The sequence below is a fragment of the Cinclus cinclus genome, chromosome 7 (genome assembly GCF_963662255.1).
Source record: "Cinclus cinclus chromosome 7, bCinCin1.1, whole genome shotgun sequence".
Lineage (NCBI taxonomy): Eukaryota > Metazoa > Chordata > Aves > Passeriformes > Cinclidae > Cinclus > Cinclus cinclus.
In genome coordinates, this window is record NC_085052.1 from 22,958,524 (window position 1) to 22,982,974 (window position 24,451).

At 36.8% G+C, this 24,451-nt stretch overlaps 1 protein-coding gene across 11 annotated transcripts in view; it reads right to left on the reverse strand.

Moving 5' to 3' along the window:
• KCNMA1 (potassium calcium-activated channel subfamily M alpha 1) overlaps positions 1-24,451 on the reverse strand; it is a 427,658-nt gene that overhangs the window by 307,277 nt on the left and 95,930 nt on the right. For 10 of the 11 annotated variants that reach the window (XM_062496669.1, XM_062496668.1, XM_062496667.1 and 7 more), the window contains exon 2: positions 1,317-1,481. The exons of the other annotated variant lie outside the window; for it this stretch is intronic. In XM_062496669.1, coding sequence (XP_062352653.1) covers positions 1,317-1,481 — 165 coding nt within the window. The remainder of the gene's footprint in view (positions 1-1,316; positions 1,482-24,451) is intronic. 11 annotated transcript variants of the gene reach the window in all.

The window sequence follows — 24,451 nt, forward strand, 5'->3', positions numbered from 1 at the left end:
TGTGTTCATGTATAGCCCAGTAAAATCAACACAGGGCAATGTCTGACTGCAAAAGTGGGAGCAGAGGACTCTGCTCTGGTTTGGGGAATTTCCAGCCTTGATACTTCAATTGAAACTAGAAGTATGACTTCCAGGTTTTTTATTTATAATGCCAAAGACGTCAGGATACATGCAAAATGCCATTCTTTAGAAGACAGTCACTAAAAGACTGCCAATATAGCAGCACATAGAAGACATGTGCAGCAAGGGATGCTTTCCAGCTATTGATAGAAGTCAGCCACTAACAAAAGCAAAGAATGGTATTTTTAGGGAAAAAAAAAATCAAAATACTCTTCTTGCAGAACCAAACAATACAATGGCAATTAGGTCACCTCAACTTTTTGCTGCAGGGGACTTCATTAAGAAGTGCAATCTCTTTTCCTCCTTTCCCTCCCCCATCCAAAGCATTACTCTATAGCCCAAAACTGACTCACTGTGAAGGATCTCCAAACCAAAGTAAACAATCAAAGACACAAATCCTTTGTCAGTTTAACCCAAACTAGTGACAAGGTTTCACTGGGATTCTCTGAAGTTTTAAACAGGATTTAAATAACTTTAGCTCCTAGTTTATAAGTATGTGCTTTCCTAAACACCAGCTAACTACAAAACTGCATAGGAGACACTTTTTACTGCAATAAACTCCACAGAAAACCCTTGCATTTTAATACCTGACAATGCTCTAAAGAAATTATGTTCAAATAAAGTGCAAAAATAAAGTTTTTCCCTTTAAACCACAGATCATCTGTTTCCATTTGACACATAACTGTTCACAGATTAGAAGGACTTCTATGCTAATCAAGAAAAATATGAAAAGAATACAAAATCTGGATTAGTCTGTTGACTATATCACAAATCTCATTGCATAGACAATTCAATCTTTTCCTTGCTTTCCAGTTCTGACCACTCCCTACATTTGTAACACTAGGCTTATTGTCCAAGTTTGCTTCCATTCTTCCAAGCACAACTTCACTTTCAGATTAAACAGGTCTATAGTTTTAACACCTAACATGGAATTCATAAAATCATTTCTTGTAGTTCAAAATCATGGAGCAAGAGTAGTGAAATAGGCTGGAGAGTGGACTGGCAGTCAGTTTTTCTTACTTGCTGTCTCTGCCTCTGCCTTGCAGTGGGAATTAGTCTGCTATTTTACAGAAAAAATTGGGATTGACTCAGTGCTGATGCAACAAACCAATCAAAAATCCTCCACTAATGCTGGAACACAGTGCTTCTTAAAAACATTCCTTAAAGTAAAAAATAGAAAACCATAGAAAACTTACAAGTACTCTGCCAGTTAACGTCTGGGCAGATATCATGACTCCTGCCCAATCCTTCACAGACGTCATCCATCCCACTTCTGCTGCCACATTCTCCTCTTTTTCATCTGTTGGTTTGCAGGCTCCATCTGCCTGTGTATCTCCACCACCATTGATCTTCTGGGCCTCCTGCAAGGTAAGTATTTGGGTTAGTTCGTGTTTAGCAATTTGACAGTGAAAGCCAGCAGACAGGTAGGACCAAGAATGGCTATAACAAACAGAAAATGTGTCTTCCTGGACCCCTGCTAGGTGAAATTAAGAACCTACTTGGCTACATCTCTTTAGAAATAAGAGAAATAGAAATGTTCTATAGGGTACCAGACTAACTAGATAATAATACTCTCCTGACATTACATCTTCAAAACATATATTTAGCACCAAATATACTACATGTTCCTTCATAACAAGCAACAAAATTGACAACAGCTCTGTATGCAATTACAGAGTTACATAAAAATGAATTTGTCAGACATACACTGAAAGACCTTTTGAAGTATCAGTACAAAATAATGCATACTAGGTGTGAACATAATTTATGTACAATTTTAATTTGCTATCACTAGAATTAATTATCTGAGTAAACCTCCAATGAGAAGCATGATGCAACAAGACAGCAATTATCAAGTGTGAGGGGAACAAAATTCATCATAAAGAATCTGCAGGGAGCTGCCACACTATCAGTGAACCTGTGTTTCAATGAAAGTGTTTAATGTATCACAGGAATTACTCTGTCAGTAAGTGGCTCTCACAGAATGAAGAGCTAGAAATTAAGGAGCCTCAGCTGCACCAAGCTCCCTGATGAGTCACATGCACTGGAATTCATCTCAGTCTCTAGTGGATGCTGCAGCAAGGAAGTCGTGCTCTGCAAGTGCCTGCGGTGTGCTACAGTCATGGGTGCTGCACAGACATCAAGGGAAACAACAGGAAAAGCCAGCGTGGATTGTACAGTGCATCATATGGCATGCACAGTACCAGACTGTGCCAAGAGCATGCCTTTGGTGACAGTGTAATACTAATGACTTCCTGAATACTTGACAAGTAAACAAAAATAGGGGAGGCAGCAAAATACAGTGCTGAAGCAAGTCCTGAGCACTAGGTCTGCATTAGCCTTCCAAGCACCCTGCACAGACCAACGCTTTGCCAGATCTCATTCATAGTCTGTAGGCCTCTAAGCAGGAAATCAATTGCCATTAATCCCCTTTGGGATATTTTTATACAAGCAAAGATGCCTGATGCTGGTTATGTGATTATTACTACAGTAGAAATACTACCCTGTGATGGTCAAAAGCCATAGCTGTGAGATGGCCTTGAGGGCACAGCCGGACATAAGGGTACAGGCACTTCCTGAGAGTAGCACCGACCCAATAAAGCAATTTCCTTGAATCTGTCAGCAAAGAACAGTAGAACAATGCTAAAAATGTAATATGGAGACCAACAGTTGTTTTTAGAGAAGCTCAACATGGCAGCTTAATTAGCTAATCAGATTCTTTTTTCTCTGTTAGCATCCCTCCCAGAAAGCAGGCTCCATGTTCTTACTAGCGATTGCAGCACACTGTGATGTTACTATATTGATAATAACAAATTATTCAGCGTTACAACAGTAATTCAGTATGCTTCCCAAGCAAATAACGCAACAGAAGTTTAAAATTACTTTGTATTTGCATAACTGGACCTGGTTCACTGACAAATTTGGAGACAGTGAATCAGATGTTTTGCACTGGGCAGTGAAAGACGCATCCTGTGCAGCACAGGCGCGGAGCACAACCCGCAGGAACGAGCTCACTGCAGAGGACAGCACAGCCTTGGAGGGTCACAATGGGGCGCTTGGCTGGACACAGCCGGGGAGCCAAAGCATCACAAAACCATGGAGATCAGACCCCAAGAAATGCCTTCACCACCAGCAGGGTTTCGACTATAAACCAGCAAAGCAGGCTCTATACTCCAATTGAAGCTTTGGCAACCCAGACACATCTCCACTGGTGCTCGCCGCCATCCCCAGAGTGTCCCCTGACTCTGACACCCTCTGTGGCCCAGGACACCATTCCAGCCCCGTCCAGGGCTCCCACAGCCCAGTCCTTTCCAGCCCTGGTCTTGCCCGTCCCACGGCACGCTGACCCCGGCTGGCCCCAGGGAGGCTCCCGGGCCCTGCCCTGTCCCATCCCCCAGCCCCATGGGAGCCCCAAAGCCCTGACAGACACAGACTGCTTTAAAGTCCACACATGCCATTTCTTTCCCTCTTCCCACCGGTTCCTCTGCCTTTTGTAACTGCTAGAGCTTGTCTTTCGCAGCTGTAAGCTTCACACACCAGATTTTGCTCCATGGTCCTCCTCTGCATCGCACAGAGAGCTCTCATACTCTACAAGTTTCTGCTGAATGAATTAATGTGGTTTCCATAGTAGAGGAGGTATAATTATCACTTCCTCTCAGATAAGAAACTGAGGTGGTGATTAAGTGCCTAACTCAGTCACTGGATAAAGCATTGTCAGAGTCAGGATGAAACCACAGTCTTTTTTGATCTTTTCACCCAGCAACCCTTGCTTAAAAGTGCACAGATACACACCTTGCTAAAAACACTCACAACTACAGACTTTGCTATAGAAAGTCACAGACTTACAGATCACTAAGCAAAAAGCTGAACAAAAAAGTCAATTTTATGATAGTGAACCCGTAAGTATTAAGGTTAGAAAACTCTTTCATTGTGTACACATTCCTTACCCCCAATCTTCTTGTCAAGAGATGTGATTGCTCGTAAGATACAAAAATAATTTAAAATATCCTAACACTCAGTGAAATAGCAGGCAATTTACTTAATTGAAGGAGAAAGGTAGCTTTTATATTTTGAAAAGGTTATCATAACCTACAGTCCTTTCACTGTATTGACTTTTGGTTGCCAACAGAATAGAGCAGTAAAACATGACAAAACTATTCTGTATTTGATTCTCTAAAGGTATTAAGTCTGTAATACATTTGAATGGCTATATTTCTGTATTTATACTACTTATTTCACCTCTATTAAAATCTCCCACCCATCCTATTTCCTAATTAAAATTTAAGTAAAACAATCATCCCCTGCCAAGTATGATTTGGAACAGACTCTCATGATCAGCCTAGCTCTTTCCATTATTGTAGCTATAATTAATATGCAGATTGGTTGTTGTTATGTAATATTTGTATTCAGTTGGGATATTTTATATTTTTCATCTGCATGGCTAGCTTTTTTTCTTACTTAATTGGCAGTTAAGTATTTGGAAAAGTTTATCCCCAAGGCATTAGGCAATTGTGCAGAGATCACTAAAGGAGGTTTATAAAAGCCACTTTTTTTATATTGAACAGAAAAGTCAGTCCTGTTACTAAGTATATAGTCTTGTTTCATTGCTATTTCCTCCTCTCAAAGCACTGAGTAACCAACACCTGAAAAAGGTGCTTAAAATAATAATCCAACAGTGACAAGAGTTGCTTAATTATTTACAAGTTCAGTATTACAAGTAAGGGATCTTTACCCACTCTGCTTACCAGTTTTCATTATTTTAATTACTTGATGACAGGAACATGCAGGTAGATTAAGTGAGAAGCAGAATATTGTGAAATATATATTTCCTGAACTTAATGAATGGAAAATGGAAACGAGCATGATGAGAAGGCATGTATAGGAATCAGTGTTCATTGTTCTACCAATGGTTTGACACAGACCTGAACCAGAAACTTCAATGGTTTGTCTTCTACTTTCAGCAATAAATACTGGTTTAGAATACATAAGTTCTGGGATTCTTGAACACAGTCAGTTTAAGGAAGAAGAACTCAAAAAGGCAAAATTATAAAAATTTTGCTACAAGTTTTCAAAATGTAGTTCTGCCGGTTCCATTTCACCTCTAAAATAGCTATACAAACACAGAACCACTGCATGGACACATCATCCAACTCAGGACAACACAAAATAAAATCAGAAAATTATTATGAAACATTAAAACATCATCTAAGAATAATCTCTCTTCTTGAAAGCCCTAAAAACACATGACACCATGAACGACAACCTGCAAAGTACTCTCTGATGTATGGTACTGAAAACACCTGGTATCTCACTGAAATATGTTAAAAACCATATGAAACAGGCAGTCAATAAGAGAGAAAACACCCGAGTAGCAGCGTGGTGAAACAAAGAAATTGATTTGATAATCCCATTTATCTAACATGTAACTAGCTGAATATCACACAAAAATCATGTATCACCTGTAATGAGATACAAAGCATTGAGTCATGCCAACATCACTCAAGAGAAAGTAGTCCGCTCAATTTAAGCAGATGTTTAAAAACAGTAACAGCAATGAGGCAAACACAGCATTAGCCTTTGAATTCCACCCTAGGTAACATGAGATGAGAAAGGGTCAGACTTGGAGGAAAGAGAAAGCCAAGGGTAAACTAACTTCGAGTGAGGTAAGAGGTACTTCTAAACTGGTCTATCCTCATCATATCTTCGCATATTAGTTTACACTGACGTCAGTTATCATACTGTAGCTATGGTTTGACTTGTTTCAAAGGATTAATTATTGATACCCAGACAAACATTATTCCTTTCACTGCAAAAAAAGAACCAGAATGATCTATGGAAAACACGGCTTATGAGATAACCCGGCATTTTGCTCTCATAAAATATTCACAAGCTATAAAAATTTGGTGTTTGCAAATTCAAAAGATTAAGAAAAATCAGTAAAAAGAAAATAAAAAAACCAAAGGTTTTCTTATTAGTTTAAGTTCTTATTACTTTTCTTATTATGTTATACTATGTTTTCTGCATCCCCAAGTGATTTCTGAGAAGTATCTTGCCTGTCCTTACAACTTTACTTTCTGTGCTGATGACAAGAGAACCTTTTCTTTCCCTTCTTGCAGTGACCAACTTCTCTTTTGCATTTGTGCAAACCTTCAGTAATCCTCACAGTCTTCAAGTTCTGTGCCCTTCATATTTCTGATATGGGTTACTTGTATAAAATTCCCTTTTCACATTATTGCTTTTCACGGACAAAAATTACTGCAGTACAGGAATTAATTCTAAAACCATGATCTGAGAGACAAGAGAAACTAAACTAGTAAAATATAGTGTTCCATCCATAATTCCACAAACAGTACACAACAGTCTGCCAAATGAAGGATTCCCGGGTATGGTTCTCACTTAAGAATATCAAACAGCAGACACCTACGTTATCTGAAATCTGAAGAAAGTACAAAAAGATTCATTTGAAAGATCAAAAAATTCTACATGTTAGTGGAAGTGTTATAATGTAACACTTTCAATTGATGTTATTTCCAAATAACTCAAAAAGAGTCTGGCAGATTTCCATAGCAGCCTAAGAACTGAGAGGCATGCTGGACATCCCTGTTCTGTCATGGAATTTTGAAAGTACTCAGCCACCTTGTCTAATCACTTCATGTCTTCACCTTGCAGCTATAAAACAAGAGCAACAACAGTTTCTGTTGCAAAGGGATCCTGTAAAGATAAATGCATGTAGGATTTAAGTGTCTCAGTATTACACATAGGCAGCACAGGCCTAATCTAAGTGAAATCACAAAGTAAGACACTAAAAATCTACTGGTCAAGATTTTTAGAGCAACTATATAAGACAATTAAACATATTAAGACAGACCTGTAAAAGAGAAGCAATTAAGAACTCCAGCACAGGGAAAGGAAAAAAGACAGGAAGTCATTGCAAACTTACACATGTTCAGATAGACAAACAGTGCTTTTGCAAACTTGATTGGCTCAGTTTAGCAGTAGTTTATATCAATAGTTATGTGAGCTTTCACTGTAAGTTAAGGAGTTGGATGAATAATTTCATGTAAATTTATTGATAAACATAAGACTAAGTTTTCTTTCGTAGCTTCTGATTGTGTATCAGACCACATTGTTAGAGATAAATTACCTCTGAACTTATCATAAGACTACATAAAAAGTGAACTTACTGCCTGCAATATATAAACAAAAAAAAAAAAATAGGACAAGTTAATGATGTACAGGTTAAAAGCATTCACTGAAAATATTTCACAAAATGTGAAACTAATACCCAGTCCATACATTTATTTTCCTTTTTTATGGTTAACAGAATATTTCTTATTCATTTCCTCTAGGAGGAAAGACCAAATTATTATCACATTAAAATAGTCTCTGAAGGCCTTTTCAATTATAAAGTAGCAGACGAGGGCAAACAAGCATTTCACTTTATTAATGGGGGCACTACATTAAAATGAAATGACACATTTGATTATTCTTTGGTCCCTAAACACTACAGAAATTTGTGTATTAAGCAAATCAGACAATTACCATGTACAGCATTAATCTTTTAACTGTACTTTCTGTGGTTCAAGCCGCATATTGAGATCATCCTTTCAAAATATATTTTTAAAGACTTTTAAGTAGATTAGCCTTAAATATGACAGAAACTAAACATTAAAAAATATATGAAGCAATTTTAGATGGGACTGAGTTATTGAAAATATACAAAAGGGCTCCTTAATACAAAAGCACAGAGAAGGACAGAAAAGTGCATGCATTTTTTGCTATCCTCCTGCTTTTTATCTTCCCACCTAACAGAAGGCAAATCAAAGTAAGCATACAATTGAGAATAAAATTGATACAGTTGTCGTGAAATGAAAACTGCCAAATTACCTATATCCTATCAAGTGAGAAATATCTATCTGCCATAGATGACGAAACACTTTCAACACTCATCCAAAAGTCTCCAAGTGCTTCACAAATGGGAGAAAACACTCTTAAAAATGAGAAATAAGTAAGAAACAGTGGGGAAATTACCAAACTTGTTTATCTTGATTACAGGAAGTACTCTAGTTGATTGCTTGTAATTTTGTTGTTGTTGTTGTTAACATTAAGTAATGTGCAGTTCCAAGATTTTCAGTCATTACCTCCTGGCACCTATTTTTACTACCAAGAAAAGATGAAATAGAAAAATAACACATTTAATTGTTCTAATTTTAAGAGAAGTATTACTAGTAAATATTTTCTGATCTACAGGATCTAGATTACAAGAGTAGTTTTCACAAAAGAACTGTATGATAAATTCAGCAGTAAGAAAAAAATGAAGTAACTATTCACTGCCAGAAACAGTCAATTAAATAAGTCACTAAAGTGTTACAAAAGTAGAAAGCTTATTTCACTAAAAGATATACTCAAGCACCATTTACAAAATAAGTATCAGACTGCTTTGTCAGTGCAGTCAAACATCACAGTATCTTTTCAGTTGTGTGTTTCTCTTTGTCCTGCTCAATCACAGAAGGGAGGTTTGTAGCTATTAGAAAACAGCAAATTGCATTAAATTCATAACCCTCTCGCATGTGCTATCAGAGGTTCCCAAGAGAACATCTAGACTGAACTGCAGAATCAAATTTTTCCCCTCTTCTGTGAAATACAGAATAGCAAGGCAGCTAGCACCTGTGACTTAAACTCATGCTCAAGATCACGTTTCTACTGCCCAAAAATCACAAAGAATCCATGTATTAGGAAAGGTAAAGGACAAAGCACAATGCACTGTATCTACTCCATAACAGGAATTTTGCTCCTTATATATAAAGAAATTATCCACTCATTTCCTCAGCTGAAAGAACAGGTTTTCACCTCAAAAAACTTGCTGATAGGAATTTAAGAACTTCATTTGATTCAAATAAAACATTTTCACATGAAAGGGATGGATTAAACACTCGTGTTTTCTTTATACGTAAAACAGAACGTTATCAATATTTTATGGCAATATTGGCTATCTTCACTGCTGAGCCTCCAATAGAGTTTATTTTCACATGCATTTTTATGAACAGATTTATGATTTTTTCTGAAAGTTTTAAAAATTACAGAATAAAAGATGAAGGAGAAAGGCAGTGTGACAAAAATAACTGAGAATCACAAGTGTAACAGGTTGGTAATAACATAAAACACACGCACAACAATAATTTGAAGAATGCCAGAGAAGCATTCTATCATCTGCCAAATTCGATAAAAGAGTAATCTCTAAGGTGTTTTTGATTCAGGGGTAGCATATAACATTCATTCTCATTGTATTAAAAACATAAAGGAAAGTACAATGAATTAAAGGCAGCTCTCTGTAGGATATGAAGCCATATCTAAGCCCATCCTGATGCAAGAAAATAAGTTTCAGTATGCAGGACATAAATATTTGAAGATCAGCAGGTCAGCAAATAAGCAATTAAAACTATTTACTAGCACACAACACCTCTCACTCAGAGATTACAGAGTGCCATGCAGCTTTCAAACTGAAGGAACTTTGTGCAGGGGGGAGTCAGAGCACACAGATGTGCAGGAATCGGGAGCAAAGATACACAGCTCTACTTCTGAAGATATTGAAAATGCAGATTTACTTGCCAAATATTTTAATGATTACTTTGAAATAATTACATTAGACTCAGCATTTCTCTCTAAAAGACTAGTTACATCACACTGAAAGACATTTTAAGTGCTATTATTTAATCAAGTAGATGTGACTTTATTTATTACCCACTGCTATGGAAAAAGTTTAGTGTAATGTGAATCTCATTACTCCCTTGTAGAAACGGCAGACAGAAGTTTTTAATCTACAAGGAATTTTTATTCTTTCAGGTTAAATTTCTTTCAGGTAGCTTTTATTATTTTGGTTGACTTCCTAAACACTAACTGTCAGCATCCACATTATCCAATATCAATACTTGTAGACTACAAATACAGCACCTGATATATTTATGGTACAAGGATAAACAGCTGTTCCAAATTTACAGATACTGGCTGAAATCTAAGGGAGAGAGAAGAGGACTGATACATTTCTGTCTGACTTGCACATTACATCTCCATTAATTGTTACTTATGCTATATAGAATGAGAACAAAAACAGTGAATTCTCTTTGACTTTCTGAACTTCATCATCTTAAATAACAGGAACAACTTAAAGCAGCACAGAGATATCTTGCCCTGCCCTCGTGCACTGCTAGGAACTGATGCACGACTTTGACGTTGAACATTGCCTGTTTATGCAATCAGAAGCTGCACTGAGAAATAAAGATACGTGGTGTCCATTCTTGGCTCTCATAATGCATCCTGTTCAAGGCAGGATTGAATCTGCCTATACCAAAACCTGAAGGGGAAGCTCCTACTCTGATAAGTCATTTTTTTAAACTAAAACAGCAACTCTTTGAAGCTCCTCAGAGTGCTCAGAAACAGCCCTGGCAGAGTTGCATTCGTAGCAGAAAGCCAGCGAGGTGCTTAAAGTCAGTCATTGTTCTGTCTCATGAGTCTGCAGTTTTTGGTTTCAAAATTTATCAAACCAGCAGATGCAGCATATGTTACAAAAATATGTTACCTCTGAACACTCACTCTGCCTATAAATTATGCACGACACAGCAGACAGTTATTGTCACCTGAGCAGAAAAGGTAATGAACAGAGGTGAAAGGATAGGTCAATTTAAATTTCTAGCTCTTTTTGTAAAATTAAATAAGAAGTATAACACTTGTTAATCATCCAAAAGTATTGAGCTTTAATTTGCTCGACCTTTGTGAGAGCAGGAGTTGACAATGACAGGTAATAACGTTAAGGCTACTACAGAAATTTCAATCTTGAATGCTGTTTCTTTATATCCTGCAATTCTGTGGTAATGTAAATGTGATTACGGGGCCTAGAATACCAATTTTTTCTTTTAAATTTTGTATTAATTATTTTGATAAAGAGTCTGCAGCAGCATAAAGACTGAACAGTTCATCAAAGCAGGCTGTCACACTTGACACTATTCACATGACGCGCTTTACTGAACTACTCATCAACTTGAAACTTGGAGACTTTCTCCATTTACCATGCTGCATAATTACCTCATGCAGCTTTTCAAGATGCAGGTGCCCCCCCTCCCCAATTTATCTGTGAATGAGATCCATTGATAATCCTATGCAAGTATCACATGACACTAAAAATTTCACCTTAACTACTACTTAAAAGAAGAAAGGGCTTAATTAGCCCTTAGTGTTAAAAAAAAGGTAATGATTAATATATCAGTAATTCACATCTTCCAAATATCTGATTCTAGTTTATTCAGCAACAAGACACTGAAGTAATACATGTACCTAGGGGATGCATTTGAGAAATAAATAATCTCTCTGCATTCCAGATTCAGCTGAAGGAAATCAGGGGCAGGGGAGAGGGCATGATCTGGAGATCAGCTCTTTTTGGGGGGTTAAAAGTATGGCTTTTATTCTCACAAAGTAGTTTAACAAGGAAAAATGGGATCTGAAGGTTAAAAAAGCTGAAGTCTTAACATATCATGAATACTATTTTGTCTGCAGACCTACAACTCTAAAAAAAGGGATTCAAGGTTGTTTTTCTTCCTGGTCACTTTCTAAGCCCTCAGTGGTATCATGGGATGCACCATGCATAATTCAGTTGCTTCAATTATTAACGCCTGCAAAGTGCCCAACAAACTAAAAGTGATGGGTAGTTTTGACCTGATGCCCACACTGGCAACCACCATTGCCCAGAAGCATCTACTGGCCCTCACCCCAGGTTGCAAAAGATTTCTGCTGAATAAAATGAACTTTCTGTGAAGGAAGCCTCTTCCTTAAAACTGTCATATATCAGATTTTCATACTGTGGTGTTCAAAGAAAAGTTGATTTCAAATATATTTTGAGGGGCTCTCCATGGAAACAAAGTCTCCTTGTTATTGATTGGGTCAACAGAAAGAGCTGTGAAAATTCAAATGGAAAACTGTTACCTTGATTCACTTTTCACTTTGTATGGGATTCAAAAATTATGAAACCATTCAACTTCCTCTAAAAAACCACCACTATTACCTATAAAATTAAGTTGGATTCCCTCAGATCCACAGAAATCTTTTCCTACAGTGATTTCTGCTCTTACTGATAACCAACCACAAGAGTAACAGAAAACTATAAACTAAGCCAACTCCAATCTCTACGAATATCTTTTAGAGTAAAGCGTGTTTCACACAAAGTTCTAAGGCACTCACACACAACAAAGGCTGGCTGGGGAAAGGAGGAAAAGCCCCACACAGCAAACCAATAAAGGAGCTATTTTCTATCAGCTTTTTTCCCTATGGCTATTTGCTTCATCCATCACACACCAACAAATCTACACAACTCTACTGCTTCTACAGGTCACGAAGTGATCTTTGTGAACTATTTAAGTACACACCACCTCATTAATTCTCCTGCTCTATGAACTCCAGCAACATCTATGCAGGTATGGTGGTAAATGCAGTCACCTTATGTCTCAACCAATTTATGAAAACAGATACAATTGAAACAAAGAGCGAGAGAGCAACACTGGGCCCTCATACTCTACACTTCCACCAGAAAGGTCCTGTGTATGTCCCCCCTTACAATCAGCCCCAACAGCATTCAGCATATGAAAGCAAACCTTGTGAAAGTCCCCAGTGTCTTTTTTTAAGCATTAGTACCAGTCAGAAAAGGAAAAAAAAGGAGCCTGGATTTCTCTACAAGGGCTGTCAGGCACTGGCACAGGTTGCCCAGAGACATTCTGGCTGTCCCACGTCTGGAACTGTTCAAGACCAGGCTGGATGGAGCTTTGAACAATCTGTTCTATTGGAAAGTGTCCCTGTCCATTGCAGGGAAACTGGAACAAGATGATCTTTAAGGCCTCTTCCAACCCAAACCATTCTATGACACGGTTCTATGATTTTACTATCCTTTTCTCTGGATAGTACCATCTCATAGGGATTATAACCTAGAAGAAAGGGCTTGTAAAGATTGTAGAGCATCAGGCAAAAGTAAGCTCACAATGACAGTGCTCTGTGCAGAACTATGGAAGTGCAGTATAAAGCTAGCACTTCCTCTGCCAGGGTCTCAGCTGAAGGCAAGTTCAATATGAACAACTGTGAGTCCTGGCTGCCAAAGGGGTGTTTATCCTAACTCAGTAGGGATTGAGTGAAGAGCCTCTGAGCTTCCAATTAGTTCAGTAGAAGGGGTCCGGTGACAAAGAAGAATATGTTGGGAGAAAAGATTTATCATCTAAGCCATTTTTTCAGCAGATAGGGAGGTGTCATCCTTTTTAATGGGTTTTTAGTTTCTGTTGGCTGGATTTAGGAATGGGGGTTTTGAGGTTTCCCTCCCTTCCACTCCTTCAAACATAACACTTTGCCATTCCATGTCTGCAAGTTCAGCTTATAGTCTCCAATTCTTTCAAAGCACCTCCTACTATCATCTGGTACTGGGTAGTGAAAATATGATCAACATCTGCACACACTGGATGAAACCCTGCAATCTCCCAGGGTGACAACAGATGCTTTTGTTAGTTCTCATGTCTTACAAGAGCCAACACTAACCCAGGGACAGAGTCAAAAACTGAAAGTAACACTGACAGCTGGAATAATTCTATGGTTCACTGGCCACTGAGGCACTATTTAACCAAATAATTCATCATAGGAGTAAACACACCAAATTACCAAAATGGCTCTACAGCCTTTCACCATGCCAGAAAGATTTTTTTTTTTTTTTTTGCTACAACAAAATAAAAACATGATTCTAATGAAAAAATACCATTAGGCTGTGTCTAGACCCAGTAGTGTGTGGCTGTACTGTAACTGGACAATGGGATAATAAAACCAGACAGAGTAGTCCAGCTTCAGAAGGGGGATAAAAGTTCATTATTTTGAGCATTTAACTGCAAAAGCAAGCATATGGGAATTGCTGAAACAAAAGACAGTCTCAAATAGAGCAGGAGGACTGGAGGAAAACAGAATTAATCAAGTCCCACAAACTCATGCTTGAGGAAGGGCAAGGTTCCCACCAGAAGTGAGATTCTTAACTGCAATACATGAGTCACTTCATCTTGTAGGAAAAGAGGTATAAATACAAATCTTGTTCTTGGCAACCAAATTAGTGCAAAGGCCCTACTGACAATTAACTCATATCAAGAAAAGGACCAATTTCTTGCAAAGATTATACAGAGATGTTGACAATTAATTCTTGTTTATTAGAATAGAGTTTTGAGAGTTTGCTCGCTCCTGTCCTAAGACATCCAGCATCCCAGTGACGGTGGCATTGCTACCTTGCTGTGCTCCAGACACTGGTGCTCAGAAGAGTGTTTTATTTCATTACTCAGAGACCTAGCAACAGTGACATTTAATAAAGTGATCATCAATCATCTACAAAAATACATTTTTAAAAATGTATGATTTTCTGCTGTGCTCTGCACTCCCTGTAATCAGAGTGTTCTGCTGGAATCTAAGTGGGGGAAATTTTTCATCAACACAGGCATATCAATTATGAGAATGTCAGCCCTGCTGGATGCCAGATTCCAACTGTTGTTAGGTAGGCTGTTTATGAGATGGCTGCAGCAAAACAGCAGAAAAGTATAATAACAAACTGAATACTTAATAGGGAAAAAGTAATGATAGAATTATATACTTGAATGCAAATCCCAAATTCACTGTAATAAAATTCTTCCCTCATTCCCTCAGTGCAAGTTTGGGGTTTTGTTTTATTGGGTTTTTTTTGTTCTTGTTTGTTTTACAATTACTCACCCTCTGACACACACACACTCTCCCTCTAGGATACTCTCTAAGCTTAGGACAAGATTCTAGCATAGACACACGTAATACTAGAACTGAGCTGCTTGAGAGACAAAAGAGCTGTTTGAGGGCCTCTCCACTTACCAGTTACGTTAATATTCATGTTTTGACAAAACTACCCCAAAAAGCAAAGTTGTTCATGCTATCGATTTTTTACCCAAATGTGCTCAGCCAGCCAAAAAATTTCACCTCTGATAACTCTCAACCTTTCATAAACTCCTCTGAATCTATAAATTCTGTAGAGGTCCCTGAAGATGAAAAAAGAAAGCTTTCACTTTTATGAACTCATGCAGACTTATCTCTAGAACACAGAGCCAATACTTCTTCCTGTGTGTCTTTGCAAACAAAACATAGCTTGTAGAGCATTAACAACAAATGGTCCAGATGGTCTAATCAAAGTTATAATCCTGATTACTAGAATACAAAGGGTAGCAACCTAGGTATTGGCAGAACAAAACCTGGAGGATTTTGGCTGGTTAGCTTGGGGGCTTTTTTTGGTTTCTTTTTAACTTAAAGAAATGCCAAGTCAGTGACCTAAACAATGAAGTTGTATTGATTCATAAGAATCAATTAAGGATCTGGGCCAGAAACTATAAGCACACATTCCCACTGGACAGGACAAAACATTAGCTTTATAAATTACTCCATATGGTGGGGGTTTTCTGCTGGGGTGTTAGCTTGGAGACGGGTTTTTTTTGGTGTTTGATTTTGCTTTTTTTCTATTATTATTTTTGGTTGCTTGGGTTTTTTTCGGTCAATAATGTACCTTAAAAGAAGATGCACAACCTGTTTTCTGGGTACAGATGAACTGATAAATGAGTATCTGCATGATTAGAGGCTAAAGGAAAGAGTTAAGCATTAAGGATTTGTTCCTCTCTCCTGTTTCTCCAGGAGAAGTAAAGGTAAACTTTTTTCCTCTTAGCTTTGGTAAATCTGTTTCTCTCTCAACTCAAGTCCCTGTAATTTCCCTTATCTTGATTACTGTGCCACGACTCCTCCTACACTTTCCACCATGAAGCTATGGTTCATGTCTTACACCATGCTGAGTCGCACTCTAGGACCTTACAGACATTTTTAATATCTAATATTAAGTGTTCAATTAAGTAAGAAAAATTTTACACAACAGCCTTTATGGTTATCTCATATACAAAGTTTTAAACCTGATTTAACCACAAATACACATGTATTTTAACTTCAAAATTAAAAAAGCAACACATATTCCATATGCTTCCAACCAGTAATTCTCTACTGCTAACAAGATTTACTTGTTTCACTGAAAAGTTTCTGCTCACTACAGCAGGGCTGCAAATAAGAAAACTAGTTTTAATATCACTTTCTCTCTCTCTTTTTTTTTTTTGTTTTTTTGGCACTACTAAGAAAATCACAGTCGGTCTGCCTACATATATTTGTTTCTAGCATGAATATACGTCTGCCTTGGATTAAGGTCCCTTCCAACCCAAACCACTCTATCACTCTATGATTCTTCGAAAAAAAAATTTCGGAAGAGAAACAATACGGTCAAAATAGGTAGCAGTTTTTTCTGTTACATTACACTCATCAGCACCAAAGCAAAAAAAAATTATCACATTCTAAACACTTTAATGCCTGAGTCAAAGGGAGCAAATAGGGTTATCTCACAAGTAGAAGTTGATCAATTTGCAATTAGAAGCATTATTCATTGTCTCCTTGCTGAATATTCACTTAAAATTGGTAACACATACTACACCAGTACACATACCAATTCACATGCACAAATCCACCAAAATACCCACAGCCAATTAACATGTACAAAAATACTCAAATATAGCTCAGAAACAATTTTTATTTTTAAATTTGATATGTTTTATTTCCTTCTTAATTAAAACCGATTTAAAAAAAACTAATTGTGATCTAGCATCAACAGAATCTGTTACATTTGATATGGTCAGTTGAGTGGGGTTTGGATTTAGTTCTTCAAAATGCAAAGGAAAATATTTGAGAATTTATACTAAAATAAAGAAGACTTTAGTATGATCAACACAATAAGAAAAACTTTCTTTCCTACTTAAAACCGATTTTACTACATAATATCAAGACTTTTCATAGTTTTTAGCAGCCTTCCACTTAGCCCTCTACTTTACATAACTCCCTTCCCCAGCTAGAAACAATCAGAATCAACCTGACAGGTTTTTTGTGATAAATCTGATCTTTTGTTTGATTTTTGGAGTATGTGAAAGCACTCATTCTTTGAGAACTTGCTGTCATGCCTACACAAGGACATCAATGGACACTTGGAAGCACTGCCCAAGGGTCAGCACCACCCCAGGTTACGTTCCACACATCCAGCCCATGCTGCATCCCTTTGGGCACAAGGGTTTGATGCTCAGGGTAAGCAGCTGACACTTGGGAAGCAGAACAACAAACTAAAATCTGCCTATGCAAGTAATGCAGTCTTTTGGGCAAGAGGGATGAGAAAAACCAGGATTCTGTAACGTTATTAATAGGAATGGGAACAGTAGCCTTGGGATCCAGAAACATATGTACTAATCAATACAGACTACCTTCTCCAACCTCTTAGGAGAGGTCATTCTCATCTGAGCTGCCTAATCTTATATGTAGTAATTTCATTTAACTTTTCTAAAAGCAGAAAACAGAGTGAACTGTAGGCAAAACAAGTTTAAAGATATACTATTGTGTTTCAATTAAAGTTTTGTTTTCTGTATGTAGGAAGTTGCATTCAGACCAAATAGAAATAGTCATTTGGTAATTCATTATAGGTCACATAACTATAGAAGATAAATAACAGTACAATTTACCTTTTTTTGTATAAATAAAAATACAACCAAACAAAACATACAACAAATACAAATACACTGAAGCCTGATTTTATTTTCTGTGTCAATGAAGATGTATGTATACATCTCATCCTTATCTAGGAATTAAAAAAACTACAAATATTTCTCTGACGTGCACAAAAATACAAATTATAACATCGCATTGTAAAGGAAAACATACTACTGAAAATATAAAGGAAATTGATTGTTACCTCATATACACTGACCAAAGGGGGAAAAAAAATGCAATCATTTACAGGAGTTATATTTTGAAAAATAAATTTTTTCTTTTGCTGCTCTGTAGAAAACACCTTGAAATTACCAAGAGCTCACTCACAATCAGATGTGGATGCTGTCAGACAAGTAATAAACATACAAGTGTCTACATATTACAGCATTCCCCCTCAAAACGGAAATCACTGTACTAATCCTGTGAATAAACACAACCCACATTAACCTCATTACTATTAGCTGAATACCAAAAATCCCTCATTTTCATTCAGTTGCTTCTCTCAACACTGATCCTGTAAAATTGGAATTTGCTTTTGCACACAGCAATTACGAATACAATTGGGGAGTTCTACTCCACTCAGCCACCAAGGAACATTTGGAGACCAGGTAAAAAGCTAAGGGACAAAGTGCCTTACTTGAAAGTGAAGTAGAATTTCAGAGCTCTAGACAACTTGACATATTCAACTCATTTGCACACCTGAGACTGATTAGTCTTACATGGTAGATTACATGGTCTCAAAGTGAAACATTTTCATACTGTGATCATTACTGATTTGAAATCAGATTCTATGTTTTAATCTATAGCACTAATATAAGGAACAACCTTCCTCTCTCATGTGGTATATATAAGCAGAATCCTTTGCCTTGCTAAATAAACCATGCACAGACTTAAATTTAATTCTGAGAAATCTTCTGTGTGTCCTTTAGGTCATTTTTCAAAATTACCTCATGTTACTTGGTGTACACATAAAATTCCTTACCTGTAGTCTGGATCCTTTGACAGTTTCCTAATCTAATTAGTTTCCACTGGGCTATAGTACTTCTCAGGACAGTAAACTTAGCACACACCCTCATTTTTCTCCCTTTCACTGCATGGAAAGGATCATCATAAAATCCAAGCTAGTTCCTAATCAAGTTTTGGCAGTGATTTTTAAGAATGTGTCTCATCTTAAGATCTCTTGCAATGAAGCTGCCATTTAGAAGGCACATTGTCAATTCAGTTCTTTGTTTAACTCCTTGGGTCGGCCACCAGCAACTCAATCTTGGAATGCAACAGAATAAGAGCAAATGGGCAGCTCCCAAATACAGCAGAAGTGCATAAACCAGGAAGGCAGCTTTATCCACACTTGTCTTCTAATCCCAACAAAACTTTGTTCCTGTTATGAGACTATCCCTTTTCACCTGAATAACATTTTTTGGGATAACTGCATCTGAAATATTCTCAGTCAAAAAAGGAACTGCTACTTCAGCTGATGTTTAAGAAACTCTCACATACAGCAGTTGAAATCAATCTGGATTCCTGACTGCCCTATCAAGGATTACACTTTATTGTTTTCCCATCCAAAGAATTGATATTACAGCCTGTAAAGAAAATAAATTGAGTGTTACGGATAATGGAAAGAAAACTTCACACTCTAAACAGAATTTTATTTTTGCATATAGGAGTTTAAGAAGCAGACACAATAATTCAGAATTAAATACAGAGTATGGCAATACTTTTGACTAGGTGTACGTATGAAAGCAACATCTCTTAAATTAAGAGTAACCCACTGGCTGAGAATTACACAAAAATAGTTGAGTTTTATTCTTTTTGGTATCCTAGAAAGTAAGAAGTGAACATTAGACTAAAGATAATCAGGAAGAGGCTGCTATGATTTCTGAATAGTCAGATCTCAATTTATGCCTCAGCTTTGCTAAATAAAATCAAGCATTTAACAGGCTAAACTGTCACTATTAACCAGTACTGCACCCAGTCAAGCACAACAATCATTGGATTGCAAGCACAAAGGTGATATGCCCAGTCCTTAATACAATACCAAGGAAACATTCCACCACAGAATACAAAAAATCTCCAAAAACCTACAAAAGCATTACTCTAGAGTTCAAGCAGCAGCAAAAAGTTCTTTAACAGCTACGTAGTTGAAAGCAACAAATAAAAAGCTACATGGAAAATTTCCAACAGTCTTTTGATAGCAATTCATTTAATATTTAGCAGCAACACTTTTGAAATTTATGTTTCACAAAAAGAGAGGGCTGTTCCTGGAAGCTCTACTACTGAGCACTTTCAGATTTCTTAAATCAGCATACCATGGGAAACAGCTCTATGGACACCAAATTGCATACGACTTTAAATTCTTAATGTGCCAGTTAGGACTCATTACAATTTTTTTAAACTATATTCAGACATTATTTTTATTTTTCCTATTTTTTGGGGGGGGCTTCAGGGTTTTTTTGGTTGGCTTTTTGTTTGTTTATTTGGGGGTTTGGGAGGTTGTTTTTGTATGAGGTTTTCTGCTTCTGATTAAATTAAGAACCCAACGTATGTGTTGTATATCAGACTGAATTCAGATACTGATATTTGGTTCACTGAACTCAAATTGTACCCATTTGATACTTAAAATTAATGAATAAAATTATTTTGGGGGGGGGGGAGAGTTCTGTTGTTTTTGTGGATTTCCTTTTCCTCTGCAGCTAGTGTTGCTGTTCCACTTACAACAGCTACTCTGCTGTAAGACAGTAATATATAAAAACTCCAAGGAGCCATTTCAATACATGGTTTTTTTAAGACACAAAACAACGTGTTTGAATTTAATTCTTTAAAATGACACAAGATACTTCCACAACATATGGAATCCTCTCCCAGATTAGTTTTATATTCTTCTGGCCATTTCAAAACAGACTTCTGAATTATACTTTGCATCTGTATGTTTTAACTATAAAGTCAACAACATACAGCTCAGGGATCATAAAAATCAAGGAGTATTAATTCTTCAGCCTTTTTTATTCCTTTTATCTGTACATATACTGGAAAGAAATTATGCTATTTTGGAACTTATTGAATAAATACAACAGTGATACTGATTCTACTTAATTTTCCTTCTGCTGAGCAGAGATGTACTGTGAAACAAACAAAAAAATAACCCAGCCAAGTGCACCTATTCCTGAAAGTTCCCTCTTCTATAATTAGATGTACCTTAAATTCCTTCTGAATATATTTCCACAAGGAACATTTCCGTAGTAAAATATGTACATACAAAATTTTTGTAACCATTTTAAATTGTCCCAACAACTGTGACAAATTACTGTATCATAAAATGTAGTTATAATTGTTAAATTACCACTTGACTAAGAGCTTAAAAATCTACCGGAGCAATTCTAATCTCCCTTAACAAAGTGTGATCAGAATTATTTCAACAGGAACATAAGATAAAGGTTACAGGAAGCTTCACCTGAAAAATAGTGAAAGTGAAGTATGGTATAGTGAAGTGAAAGTTCAGTTATAAATACTCATCTACTAGAAAAATAATCCTTATTTAGTCTTACATAAAGAAATTATGAAAGTCCCTCATGTCGGATGAGCAAAAAACCCTAGATTAGAACAGCTGGATTTTATTGATTAAGCAATACTATGTCTTCCATCCATTTTTACTTTCCTTAGAAAAGAGGTTTCCTATGATAACTGAATGCAAACATGCAGAAAAGGGCAGGAAATAAGCCATTTCCTACTCAGTCTGACTGCAACCCCTGAGGATTTGGTTTGTGTAGTAAAGAAAACTTGGATTTGAATGTCTCAAGCAATTGTATATCACTGATAAAGTTCCTGCATTCCTTTAGCCTTATCAACGGAAAACCACAGATTTCTTCTCTCACACATAGAAATGCAAGTTTCTGTCAACCACCTATAAAATCCAGTTTTCTAAAAATCCCCTTAAATTCAGTAAGTTTCAATTTTGTTTTCAAATATGTTAATATCATTTATCTTTGACCTAAACTTCATCTTGGATAACTTATGGATGTGTATCAACCTTTACAACTAGAACATTAGTCATAAAAATTAAATGGTTTTGGTCACCACACCAGATTCAGTTGGAAATGCTGCGGTTTGCTGCTCTGTTTGGGTTCAGTAAGACACTGAACAAGCTTATCAAAGAGAAACCAGCCATGAGTTGTTTACTGCACAGAAACCATAGAGGTCTCATAAAAACCATTCACATTGCAAACAAGTGAAAGGAAAAGGAGGGACAATTACATATGCCAGCCTTGCTTAAATATTCTTCTATAGGCACCCATTCTTGGCTACCATTCACACAAGAACATTTAGCTAGATTTATCTTGATACAAAGCTGTTTATTACGTTCTTAATCCATAAAAACTAATTACTTATTTTGTTTATTGACTGGAATGTCTGGCCTTGGTTTAACTACTCAAAAAGAAAAAGCAGGGCAAATGATCCCTCATAAAGAAAGTAAACACTTTGAATCAGTAGTGCTGCTTTTTTTTTCATTAGCTTCCCATGTTCCTTTTTTAAATTGCCTTTAGACACATATCAGGGGAAACATTCTCTGACTCTGGTTTTAAAAGGCTGAAATAGAAAGTGCAATTCTGTAATTGAGGGACAGCTGGCTGTTACCATGATATGCCAGATGAAGAGCCTTTCCACAGGAATTTGTGGCTACCACTGATTCTAGGTTAAACTCCTAGAATTAAAACCCCATTCATAAGGATTTGAAAGGCAGAGCTTAAGACTTGCCTTCCATATGTGCCTGTTCTCACAGAACAGTGGATGCTACTCTAACTGCCCACAAGAGCAAACAAACAGCACAGAAACATGGCCACAGGGAACATCTTTAAACTATAAATAAATGCTATTAACTGAGATCCAACGCATGCTGTGCACCTTATTACACTCTAGCAAAATGACAGTGCCTGGAAAAATGCCGAAAGCCTTAAGAGTTCCCTACTTGATATATAACATCTGAGCAATACAATGATTTCTTTGGCAATTTTTACACCACAGACTATAATTTATAGATGCCACATCTATAAATGGTTCTGCAATTAAAAAGAAAAAGTCATTTTCTTTACCCATCATTGCAATTTTCTGTTGATCCTAATTTTATCAGAAGGCTTAGAAATAATAATGGACTCAAACTAGAGTTTTTAACATATGCTGATACTTGATAAAATCCAACACTACATAATAAGACCATATTTGTAGTTCACAGTGTAAATTATTATAGACTATGCTTCCACTTCTTAAAGGCACTAAAATCCAATCCTGACCAACGCACACTGCTCATGAGCTTTGGTCTTAAAAGCAGAACTGAATTTCTCAATGGTTCTCTCTAACACATCCACAAATGAAGATCTATATTGGAGTACAAAGTTCCAACTGATTTAACAGGAGCTAATCCGTTTTAGTCTGCAGTACAGAAGGACATTTACCCTTCACTACAGATGCTACATGCACCATATTGCCCACCAAAGTTACAAGGCTGAATTGCTGCTGCGGGCTAGAATAATACTTTTTCAGCAAATGAGTTTTGTTTACTGCCTCTGCTGCTCAGTGAGTTAAAAACCATCAAGTTTGGAGCTGAAAATGCAATAGAATCAGTAGATAAACTGAGGATCCGTGCAGATAATTGTTTTGCTTTTGGCTATGGCATATGTATTACTTGATTGCCAATTTCACGCTCTGATACTGCTTCTTTATAGCAGCAGATGAAACTGAAGCTCAAGTACTCTGTTCAAAGAGGCTGATAAACATGTATTCCACCCCTTTGCAATGTTTGACACACTCCTCGCCCATTGTTCTGCTTTCCCTTTTGCGAAGCGAAAAACAGGCCCCTACTTTAGCTCTTATTCATGCCACTGTCAAACCCAATTTATATATGCTCTTGGCTTAATCAGTATGCTAAAAGGAATTTTAATTTTCCTGTTTACAGAAATCCTCTTATAATTTGTTGTGTCTGTTGAGTATTTAGGTTTTAGGTGGGGGGTTCACACTGCTGTGCAATTCTAAAAAAAAAAAAAACACAAGAGAAGAACAGCAGCACATTTCTCTGCAGATGGAGAAATAAGCATTGAAGAATTCATATTGCTCCATGTGCATTACTGAAGTTGCCAATTAAGGCTAAGATTCAGACTCCTTCTAGGAGCAGCAAGTATTGCTGTTAATTTAGTCATATTGAAGTTAATTTAGACCTTCCTTGCTCTAAGGACTGCCTGAGATGAAGATACAGCTCTACAGGACAGTCTAAGAGGGTAGCTGAGAAAACTAAAGCTTTGGCTGATCCCTCTATTATTAGAGCACTGGGAAGTCAAAGCAAAGTTTCTAATGTTACCTTTAAAGGAAGCCAAAGGAGACAAAATATATTGAAAGCTATCAAATTAATGATAATTACATAATAGTGGATCATACAAAAACAATAATAAGAAAAAGAATGGTTGTGAAATCAAGAAAAAATGGAGCTAAGCCAAAAAGCAAGTCTGAGATAAAACCTCAGGTTTAATTTAAATACATTATCTTCAGTGAAATATCTCCACGGTATTTTTATATCCATATTGTAATATGATTCTGTGTTCTTACATCACCTATATACAAGAAACTACCTATAATATTTTTGCTGTCAAAAAACCCTTAACTTCTGCATTCTAATGTTTTTAAAATGGAAATGTTTCCCCTTCTTTTTTCC